At 46.3% G+C, this 11,374-nt stretch overlaps 2 protein-coding genes across 3 annotated transcripts in view; one reads left to right on the forward strand and one right to left on the reverse strand.

Moving 5' to 3' along the window:
• Positions 1 to 2,178, reverse strand: part of LOC149334730 (uncharacterized) — a 115,032-nt gene extending 112,854 nt beyond the window's left edge. The window contains exon 1 of one of the 2 annotated variants that reach the window (XM_089555342.1): positions 1,960 to 2,178. The gene's annotated coding sequence lies outside the window, so the exon portion shown is untranslated. Of the gene's footprint in view, positions 1 to 1,601; positions 1,729 to 1,959 lie in introns of those variants that run through there. The other variant, XM_089555341.1, reaches the window with a different exon arrangement.
• Positions 1,218 to 10,805, forward strand: l(2)k10201 (zinc finger protein 511 lethal (2) k10201). The gene is made up of 2 exons (XM_089555345.1): positions 1,218 to 2,280; positions 10,068 to 10,805. Exons 1-2 carry the CDS (start codon positions 1,859 to 1,861, stop codon positions 10,264 to 10,266), a joined length of 621 nt encoding a protein of 206 aa, XP_089411471.1. The 5' UTR covers positions 1,218 to 1,858; the 3' UTR covers positions 10,267 to 10,805.
• Positions 10,806 to 11,374: the final 569 nt, after the last annotated feature.

Raw genomic sequence — 11,374 nt, forward strand, 5'->3', positions numbered from 1 at the left:
CAAAGGTGGCATTTGGCGGTCAGTTTTGTTTTATGTTAGGTTTGGTGGAGGACTTGTCCAATTCGGTCAAAATTAATTGGAAATCGTCCTCTGTGGTGCCAGCGAACTAAAACTGCGAGCTTTTGCTGTAATGATGCACCCTCCAGACGAACGTGCGGGGAGACTGCGGAGAAACTCATTGGAGACGCACAAGGTGTGGGGAGGGGGCGTGCAACAACACTTTCTGCGCCCAATTTTCATGAAATAGCCAAGAAAGCACTTTCAACCAACTGCACAGCCGCTTTCACCCATCGTGCGTCTCGCCGGAGTCGCCGCAGCCTCAATGATTGAGCGCTCATCTCTCCGACGGGCACAGGTGGCGCTACGGGTGCGACTGCTGCAAAAGCTTGCTGTTTTGATCCGCCGTCACCGCATACGATAGAGATTTTCGATTAATTCTGACCAAATCCGGCAAGCACCACATCCAAATGAAGTGTAAAGCAAAGCTGACCACCAAATGCCACTTTGGTGCGAAATTGGAACCCGAACAAGCAAGCGGTTAGGCTGAGAATTTTTTCCCGATTTTCTCTGATCGAAGCTACAGTCTGACCAGCAGACAGTACCAGTGGTGGCCACAAGCAAAGCTCAAATACAGACAGGAAATTGCCCTCAACCTTTTCCACCATGCAGTGAAAAACATAACATTTTTGCCGCAAGTAACTCGGGGGTATGGTTTGCTTTCTGCCTCATATAGTGGAGCCCTTACAGAGTCCTTAAAGATCAGAAGAACTTGAAAGGTAAGACAAGGGCTCCCCTTGCCTTACTGAGATGTTTGGGGGTGGTATTAGTATTCCACTGTACAACTGTGACACAAAACATGCAGCCTGGTAACTTTTGGCAAAGATGGTACGTTGCAGTCCAATATGTGAATGCTGTGAACACCTTGTTTACTGATCAAACTGCAATGATGCACCAAATATTTAAGTTAGGGCCAGAGTTGCAGACATCTCATCAGTTTTCCAGCATAGTTGGCTACAATGTCACCACAAAAAAAAAAATTAAAGATGCAGAATGATATATGAAAGCCTGCTGCCACAAAAGACCACAACGTGCGAAACTATATTTACACACACCGCTTCGTGCAAAATCAGTGCTTGCAGGCGCTAACTTTGCTCAAGATGGCGCTGCGCCGAGCAGCGAAGTGACAATGCGAGCGGCTTCGGCAGAAGACGGCAACGCCGTCTAGATGACGACGAGGGCAACAAGCGGCCGCCACCGACGCCTCGCCCGATAGGTCGACAGCCACGCAGGTCGGAATCGAAGCAGCACGAAAAACAGGACATGCATGGGCACGAGCGTCTACGATGTCGTCAACTTGCTGCCGCACTAACCCTGGCCCGCCGTGTCGTAGTCGAAAAGAGGCGAAAGTGGTGTACGTGCCATGGAGACAAACAGGGGCGCACGCGCGGAGATAGTAGCGGCAACGCGCGCCATGTAGTACAAGCCAAACTCGTCCCCACCAACGAACTCGAGAAGTGTCGCCGTCTATAAGCGCCTGCCCACTTCCTGACCTACTGAAGAAAGGTCTGCAACAGTTGTGCGCACTGACAGCGCGTACTTACCAGCGTTCCCTCCAGGCAAAGTGCAGCACACTCACAAGCAATGGCCGACGCTGCGCAGCGACTACTACGGCGCGTAGCGGTCAAAGGGGGCTTCAAGATTTAAAATGTGCGTCGTTCCGCCCCTGCCGTCATCATCAGCAGGCGGAAGACCCCCGCTATAAAAAGGAGTCGCTTCCACGGCACAGCGAGCTTGTACCGTCGTGACTGGCCCGACGGCTGACGCTACGAGCATAAGCGCGTACGTACTACGTTCCAGCATGAACGTGTCAGCGAGTGAACCGCTCTCGGTTGACCAAGTACGAATTCTCCTCGCTGAAGGCGTCGATCTGTGCGCAAGATACGCCAGCAGCAAGCTCACCGTGCTCGACGCCGACTGCGATCCCGATGCAGCGCTGCAGCGCCGATGCGGTACTGCTGCGCTGCGGTGCCCGTGTCCGCGAGTGTTCGACAGCGTGCGCGAGTTCGAGGGCCACTACGCCAACCGGCACCGCCTCGCGTGCGTCCAGTGCCACACGGCGCTGCCCACGGCGCACCTGCTCGAGCTGCACATCGCCGAGTCTCACGACCCGCTGTTCGCGGCCTCGGCCGACCGCCTCAAGTATCGGTGCGTGGTCGAAGGCTGCGCGGAGCGCTTCGCCACCGTCTCCGACCGCAAGCAGCACGCAGTGGAAGTGCACAGGTAGTACGCCTTCATGTCTCTGTGTGGCGCGGTTTTTTACGCGCCGAGTCGTCATTCCTGCATGCCCCCCAGCCTTTCTTCGGAAGGACTTCTGTGTCAGGGGATCGTATGTATTGAAACGCGAGTCGTTGCATAGCTGTGTGTATGCATAGCTGTGTGTATTGTTCAGTGGTTTCCTCGTGTTATCTGTAGAAGACTCAGCCCTGTCTTCAAGCCATTGCTTATGCTGCATGCTACTTCTGGAAACAGTGTGCACAAAACTGTATGCAAAAAAGGAGCGCTCTCTGTTTCTCTTGCCCCATGTCTGTTGTGTGTGCTGTCGTTCAAGAAATGAGTGCTGAAAGAGCCACAAGCCAATTATGCAGGGTGCTTCTTTGGTCTAGGAGTGTTTATTTCATTTAAAGTACTATAGGCTTTCAACACATCTGCCCTGGTTTATGGGGTTTAACATTCCAAAGCAAGTCTGGCTACGGGAGACACCGCAGTGGAGGTAGCTTCAACCCCCTGAGGAACATGCACGGGCATCGCACTGTGCATGGGCCTCAAGCATTTTGTCACCATCGAAATGCGACTGCTAACACACGTCTCACCTGCCTTCATAGACTATTATAGGTGCATATTGTTCTGTTAATTTCATGCCATTGTCTTGCATACCAACCCAATGAACTAGTTAGGGATGCTATTTCTATGATTTTTTTTTTTAATCTGATGCTTCAAAGCAGCCAAAGTGACTCTTTATGAAGCGAATCTTTGTGGGCTAGTATAGTGAATGTCAGAGCAATATGTGCTTTGGCCATATATTGCCTTGAAATCATGTACAATACCAGATTTTGCGACCTGCTGTCAAAAGAAATACCACTGTGTTCGTGATGCTGTTTTTACCGGACAATAAGAGCATGGCCTGCTAAAATCGTAGTGCTCAATTACAATCAAGATACTGAACATTTGAGGACAACATGTGGTAGGTACTAAATGTCCTGCCGTAGCCATGATTCAGCACCCAGTCTATAAACTCTTCATTACAGTATAGACTTTTGCTAATTGCGAGTGGAACTTTAATCCATCAGTACCAAGTACAATAAAAAGGCTTCCCTTTATTCGCACTACATAATTCAAGTTTTCTGTCCTCATCGAGTTGAGATTATTGAGAGTTCGTCCTGCTCCCACACAAGTCCTCGATTTCCTCTTCTGCTATAAGAGCTCTGTGTACGTATCGTGGCACCTTCCAAGGATTACCAAACCTGGCCTATATATAGTGGGCTGCACTCACTGCTGTCTGTACTAGTCACCTGTCTTCCATGGAGCGCGTCCCACTCAGCACAGGAACAACCCCAGCGACAGCCAAGAAGAAAAAATACTCTGTGTACCCGGCATGAGCGAGAGCCTCAGCGCTGTGTTCGTCCCCTTTGGCCCTGTGCCGTTGCGCTGCTTCACTAGATCTGTCGGACCAACTCGCCCACCAGTTCATGTTGTCCAGCGAGAGCCTGTCCCGCATATTCTGGTCCTGTGATGTCGACATCACGCACGTTTCTATGCACAAACTTAGACACGCGGTAGTGAAGGATAAGCTGGAAAAAGACAATTTCCCAGGTGTTGTCCACAGGATCCCTTGCGCTGGTTGTGACCAAGCGCACATAGGTGAAACGGGTGATTTTCACAAGATTGCAGCAGCACAACAATGATGTCAACAAGCGGCCCGTGACATAAAACACACTAGCAGAACTTGCTGTTTCCACGGGTCATGCCATCGACTGGGATAGCGCGAGGATAATTGGAAAAGAACAAGACGACAAGGCTTTACCTGGAATCCATTCATATCCAAACCACGTCATAGACGTTAAACCGCAACAAAGGGAATCTACACGTGCTGCTTACATTGCATCATGAAGTATTTAAAATGAACCCTCACTTCCACTGTGAACAAGGCTCCGGTAGCGGAGCTGAAAAGTCTTTTTGTTTGTGTCTAACGATTGGTCGGCGCTTCTTATTTCCCGCCATGAATTTTCCCAACCAGACGAATCCTGTATTTCAACACATCTCAGAAGAGCAAGGTTCCGGGCTAGTTGGTAAGGCATTTAAAAGAAAGAAACAGCGCAAAGAAACACGGACACACAAAGAAACAACACGTGCGCTGACTCACAGCTGAAATTTTATTCTGGTGGAAAGACGTTTAGGTAGATCGAAAACATGAGAGGCTGGGTAACAGGGCTGCTGCAGCGGTAACCGGCAATCAGTGTGGTCGAACAACAGGGAACAAAAGAAGCGATAAAAAGACGGTGTAAAAGGCCGCGAAACGGTGGTCAAGAGGGGTAACGGTAAAAACTATAAAGGAGACAGATGAGATTGTACAGGTAAAAACTTAAAAAATATAAAGAAGTGAAGAAGGTAAAAGCTTTAAAAACGTGCCCAAAAGGGGGGGGGGGAGTGGAACTGAAAGCAAGATAAAAGCATGGAAGTCATGCGTAGTTACCCGCATGACCCTCGAATCGACGTGGCTATGCTTCACTCTCGTCCATTGATAAAAGGCACCTTCACTAAATGCAGTGTGCTTGTCTCCTCCTGCCACTTATACCAATAGGCTGCCTACCTGCCCACCGTATCAGGCTCAGTTAATCGGGAGAGGCTGCACGGGAAGTCCCACCTGCCATAGAAGGGCAGTGGCACATCGCTTGAACAAGTGGGCCAGTTGGTCTGACATATCTGGTGAAGCAGCGCAACGGCACAGGGCCAAGGGAAGAAGAGGACAAACCCAGCGCTGAACTGACAACAAATGTTTGTTCCAGATGCTATCAGCATATATATACTTTAGCACCTTAGAAAAAACAAAGAAACAGAGAGGAGCGGAAAGATTCAAACCCAGTCACTGTGTGCATGCAGCTGTATTGCATATACATCAATCGTATGACATCAGGAAGTTGTGCTCTTTCACCGAGATGGCAACGGAAGGAGTGCTGATACAATTCACACCCAGCTTCATGATCTCAGATGCCTCGATAATCTCTCCTGTAAGCTTATCCCTGTGCTTGGCAACTACTTGGCTTTGTACTGGGAAACATGAGCACTCACGACAGTGGATACCTATGTGGTGGGCCGCGTTCTTAATGTTGTTTCCATGCTCCCTAAGGGTTTGAAACTTTCCGCTCCTCTCTGTTTCTTTTGTTTTTTGTAAGGTGCTCAAGTATATATATGTGCTGATAGCATCCGGAATAAACATTTGTTGTCAGTTCAGCGCTGTGTTTGTCCTTTTCTTCCTTTGGCCTTGTGCCGTTGCGCTGCTTCACTAGATGCATCGCCTGAGCGCTGCACCATTGTGCCAGGAGTTGTTGGAAGACTGTGAATGACCCATTCCCTATGTATGGATCCATTATTTTTTTTATTTATTTATGACATACTGCAGGCCGTGAGGCCCAAGCAGGAGTGGATACAGAAACAGGTCACAAATTGAGCAATAATAGCAAAGTGCAAACAGAACACAAGTAGCATGAAATGACATGGAAGAGAAAAAGAAACTAACAAAACAAACTAACAGTGGTCACTTATCAGGTCAGGAGTCCATACACATGAAGCTGGTAAGCTGTTCCAGTCATTGATGATTTGTGGAAAGAAAGATTGCTGAAATAAGTTAGTCTTTGCAAAGTACGGGGTCAGAGAAAGCGGGTGGGAGTATCGGGTTTGTCTGGTGTTCTGTGGATTAAGATACGGCGAAGAATTTATTCCAAGTTTATGTTTAAATAACAAAAATAAATAAGAATTTCAACCGAAGAAACTTGCGGCGGGACTGAAGGGTTGGTATGGAATTCGACTGCATTAATGCAGAGGCGGAAGCAGTTCCATTGTATTGCGAAAACATGAATCACACAGCTTTCCTTTGGATCCGCTCAAGTGCTTTTATGTTAGTGAGAGTATACGGGTCCCATACAATGCACGCATGTTCCATTTTAGCCCTTATAAAAGTTTGCTATTGCTATTCGAACAACTCTCATCCGTGAACAATGGATGTGAAAACACCGGAAAAATCCATTTAAATTATTCAGCTGGTTTAGTTCCATTTGTCTCGACTCATTTGCACTGTTGTCTTGCACATCATGCGAACAAAAACATCCAAAATATTTTTGCTGTTACTCCTCTGAAAACTTTTCAGTAAAGGCAAAGTGTAAAAGCAGAGATTGGCAAGATATGTTTTCCTAGTAAAAACTTTCAGGCATTTTATTTTTTGTTTCCTGTCTAACTTTCAACGCAGAATCTTCCTAACTTCCTGAAACTTTAACGCAGTGCTTTTGCTTTGCTTCCATTATTATTTTTTTTTGTTAATGGCGGCAGCACCTCCTTTTTTTAACAACAGCTCTACGTACGACCATGTGGCAGACACACTCATTGTGGCAACAAAGAGGCCAAGTTAAACTGTGACTTTTGACTGCAGAGGAATTCCACATTTAATCAACAATAATATTTTCACTCTCACTCACTGTTTTTCAAAAAATAAAAACTGAAAACTCCAAGCTTAAATACACCCAAAGATTCAGGAAACCGTGGGTAAATTTCTCAACTTAGCTAATTATGGTACTAACTTTATTAATATCCGCAATTTCAGTGATGTATCGAAGTATTGAGTATTTGTATCGGAAATGAATTTTGGCTTTGTATCAGTATCAGAAATGCAACTTTTGTGGGCATGGGTGTCAAACATACCTTTTTGAAGTGTCTCTGTTAACCTTGCTTTTACTTGAAAGCTTCACATAGTGTGTGAAAAGGAAGCACGCACTGAAAACAAACAAAAGTGTGCACACAGCACAGACTTTCAGCTCTTATTCGAATATGATCTTGGCAGTGAACGCACTCAAAAGGACAGGGACGACAGAAATGGAAGGACAGACAAAGCGCTTTGTCTGTCTTTCCTTTTCTGTCGTCCCTGTCCTTTTGAGCGCATTCACTGTCAAGATGGAAAACCAACCCGCCCACTCAATTCCATTATTCGAATATGATACGAGGCACACTATTTACAAGCTTAGCAACCACCTAGGGAGCTTATCGCAGTTGTTAACCAAGAGGCTGGCAGCACAAGACGCACTGTTCACCGCTAATGTCACATCAGCACTTGAAAAACAGTGGCTTTAGAAAACAGGAAGCTGATACATCAAGAACTAAGAACAGGGATAAAAAGCCTTGAAAATGCAAATTGTATTTCTCTCCCTCGTGTCCATAGGTTACACCTGTTTCTTGTCGTTTTAATATGATGTGAATTTTAGTTTCTGCCTTCCTGTGTCATTTTCTGTTTTATGCTTCCTTCTAACATTAACCCAGTTTTTCTGTTAGCATTCTTATGTGCATGCTCATTCATTTTGTTCTCTCTTTCGATGGTTTGCATGCTCAAGGCTCTTTTAATTTTTAATTTAATTGCTTTTAATTGTTTCATGATGAGAAAAATATTACCGGAAGAACATGATTGGGTTGATTGAAACAGCGCAAGGCCCAAGAAGAGAGCAGAGAAAAAGAGGACAACACAGCGCTGTGTTGTCCTTTTCCTCCTTTCCTCTGCTCCTTGCGCTGTTTCAGTCATGCAGTGCATAACCAACTCGCCCATCAGTTTGTACTTTCAAGCTTCATGATTGATTGGGTTGGAGTGCACTTGGCAAGCACTCTGAAGTTTTAAACGGACACTTTCAAATGCCCTTCAGGAGTATTATGGGAACAGCGCAAAGACGTAGACGTGAAAAAGACAAAGGCAGCACCCTGTCTTTGTCTTTTTCACGTCCCCGTCTTTGTGCTGTTCCCATAGTGTTGAACCATCACGCCCAAGCTTCCACTTTGCCCCTCCAAAGAAAAGTGCACGGCAGTTGCCTGTGCTCACCTGCAATGCGTACTGCTTGTCATTGTCACCATCACCAGCCAGACTGCGCCCACTGCAGGGCCTCTCCCATCAACCCTGTCCTTTGCCATCCCGCAAACTTCTTGGTCTCATCCGCCCCCTGCTATCTGTTTGCCTTCTCTTGGAATCCACGCCGTTACCCTTAGGGACCATCTTGCCTTCGCATTATACATGCCCTGCCCAAGCCCACTTCCTCCTCTTGATCTCAACTAGGATGTCATTAACCCGTGTTTGTTCCCTCACACACTCTGCCCGCTTCCGATCTCTTAACGTTACACCTATCATTTTTCTTTCTGTAGCTCACTGCGTTGTCCTTAACTTAAGCTGAACCCTCTTTGTTAGCCTCCACGTTTCTGCCTCGTGGGTGAGATACAGCTATTGTATACTTTTCTCTTGAGGGTTATCGCCATTCATGATCTGAGAGAACCTACCATATGCGCTCCACCCCATTCTTATTATTCTAGTTATTTTCCTCTCATGATCCGTATCAACTGTCACTACCTGCCCCAAATAGACATATTCCCTTACTACTTCCAGCACCTTGCTACCATTTGTAAAATGCTGTTCCCTTGCTAGACTGTTGAGCATTACTTTGGTTTTTTGCATGTTAATTTTTAGACCCACTGTTCTGCTCTGCCTGTATAACTCATTGATCATGCTTTGCAGTTCATGTCCTGAGTCACTTAGCTAGGCAATGTCATCAGCGAATCACAGATTACTCAGGTATTCTCCATTAACTCTTATTCCCAGCTGTTCCCATTTCAGGCCCCAGAATACCTCCTGTAAGCAGGCAGTGAAGAGCATAGGCGAATCGTGTCTCCCTGCCTTACACCTTTCCTTATTGGAATTTTATTGCTGACTTTATAGAGGACTATGGTAGCTATGCAGTCGTTGTAAATATCTTCTAGTATTATCACATAGCACACTTCTGCACCCTGATTCCACAATGCCTGCATGACTGCTGAGTCAAATGCTTCCTTGTCATCAGTGAACCCTATATATAGGGGTCGGTTGTATTCTCTGCATTTCTTGATCACCTGATTCATTGTGTGAATATGGTCTATTGTCAAGTATCCTTTGCGAAAGCCTGCCTGATCATTTGGTTGATTGAAGTCTAAGGTTGTGTGGACTCTATTTGCGATTACCTCAGTAAATACTTTGTAGGCAACGGACAGTAAGCTGACCGATCTGTAATTTTTCGAGTCCTTGACGTCTCCTTTCGATGTCACAAGGCATTGCGTGTAGAGGTGGCTAGTTTTTCGAGCACAATCTCTCCTCCATCCTTCAACAAATCTGATGTCATTTGATCCCCACCAGCTGCTTTCCCCCTTCTTCATTGCTCCCAAGGCTTTCTTTACTCCCTCCCTCGTTACTGGCGGGATGTCCCATCGCTGTGCGCTACTGTCTCTCATTAATGTTCTGATTGCAATGGCTTCTGCATAGAATTGTGTAGAACTCTTCGGCTACTTTAGCTGTCTTATCCGTATTGTTAATGACATTGCCCTCTTTTCTCTTATCGCATACGTATGGTTTCTACCTATGCCCAGTTTTCTCTCCACTGCTTTTGGGCTACCTCCGCTCTTTAGAGCATATGCTCGATTTTCTCCATGTTAAACTTTCTTATGTCGGGTACCTTGCGCTTATTTATTAACTTCGATAGCTCTGCTAGTTCTGTTCTGTCTGTGTAGTTAGATGCCCTCATGCTTTGGCATTTCTCAACCAGATCTTGAGCCTTCTGAGACAGCTTGCAGGTATCCTGTCGAACCATCCTACCGCCAACTTGTGCCGCGCACAGAGTAGGAGTGCACGGCAGTTGCATCCTGCTTGTGCTAAAACAAGGGTGTTATGCATTTTCTAGGCACTGAATGAGCGGTTTGTGATTGCTGCCTGAAGCTAAAGTGCGCATGCAATTTCCGTGCAGGTACCCGGCTGGCTTTGCCCACTTTCCACCGCTGCCTCCCCAGGAGAAGCCCAAAGCCAGACCGGTGCTGCGTGTGCCGAGGAGCATCTGCTTCGGCCGTGGCTCCAGTGTGGCATGGCACCATCAGAGGTCGTCGCCTTCCCAACGATCGCAGGACATCAACATGACAGACATTGCGGAAGCGTTGGACGACAGTTAATGGAACCCAGCTTCCATGCACCACTCAACACCGAGTAGGACTGCCGGCTTTAGTGTCAGTCTTTGCTGCAGGTGCTTGCGTAGATGTCGAGGCTCAAGTTCTTTTTTCACCAGTGATGCATGGTTGGAGTTTGTTTTTACTACTATATCATGTGATATTTGAGGCTGGAACTTGGCTGCTAATTCCTGCCTATCCTCTCTCTACCGTATACACAGTTTTGGGATTTGTTTGTTTTACCAAAAATATGAAAACCATGAGTGCTCATTTGTTCCATGACAGTAGCGCACACAAAGAACAAATGCAGGGAAAAAAATAAAGATGTGAGCTGCTAGGAGTTTAAACAAGGCAACCCACCTTTTGTGCTCGTTTGTGGAGTAAAATGTGTCATGTTGTGCAACTAAGTGTATTCATAGCATTGTCATGCCTGCAGTAGACACTCTCACATGTGTAAGCACGTCTTCTTTTGCAGTGAATGTCTCAAGACTGCTGGCTAGCATGAATAAACTCTTATTAGATGCCACTCAGGCATCAGATTAGTACCTGCCTTCAAGGGGCTGGTCTCTAATAGGTATAATTAAGAGGCACGTAATCAGCAATTTAAACTGAGAGGCGTTTTTGAGATGGGTTCAAAGTAGCAGGTAGTCTTCATAAACTACATTCCGCTCCTTGCACTGTGGGCTATATTTTGGGTGGACAGCTTTCCAGATAAAAATTATGGGGCAAGGCCCAATTTTTACTTAACTTGCTCGGGATGCAAAAACCAGTGAAGAAAAAAAAATGGATTTTACTCTATCATGAAGGTCGCTGTGCATAGCATAGTTTTCGGGCAAAAGCTCGAGAAACATTATGGCTGATTGTGGTGGTGTCCACTGAACAACCACAACCATAAAGATTTCGCATCCTAGTACATCGATATTCTCACACAGAACGGCAGACAGGAAGAAAAGTCTTCCAAACAAAGCTCTTTATGGGGCTGACTCGCGCCCACAAAGAACTGAACCGCTCGTCGAACAGAATGCCCGCAGTTCTTGGCTGTGCTGAGTTTAAAGCTGGCAAGGAACCTTCGAGATAAAGAACCAAAAGCAACTATAACAGCCTGGAAAAATAT

This window comes from Amblyomma mixtum, chromosome 8, assembly GCF_055824585.1.
Source record: "Amblyomma mixtum isolate Tamu chromosome 8, ASM5582458v1, whole genome shotgun sequence".
NCBI lineage: Eukaryota > Metazoa > Arthropoda > Arachnida > Ixodida > Ixodidae > Amblyomma > Amblyomma mixtum.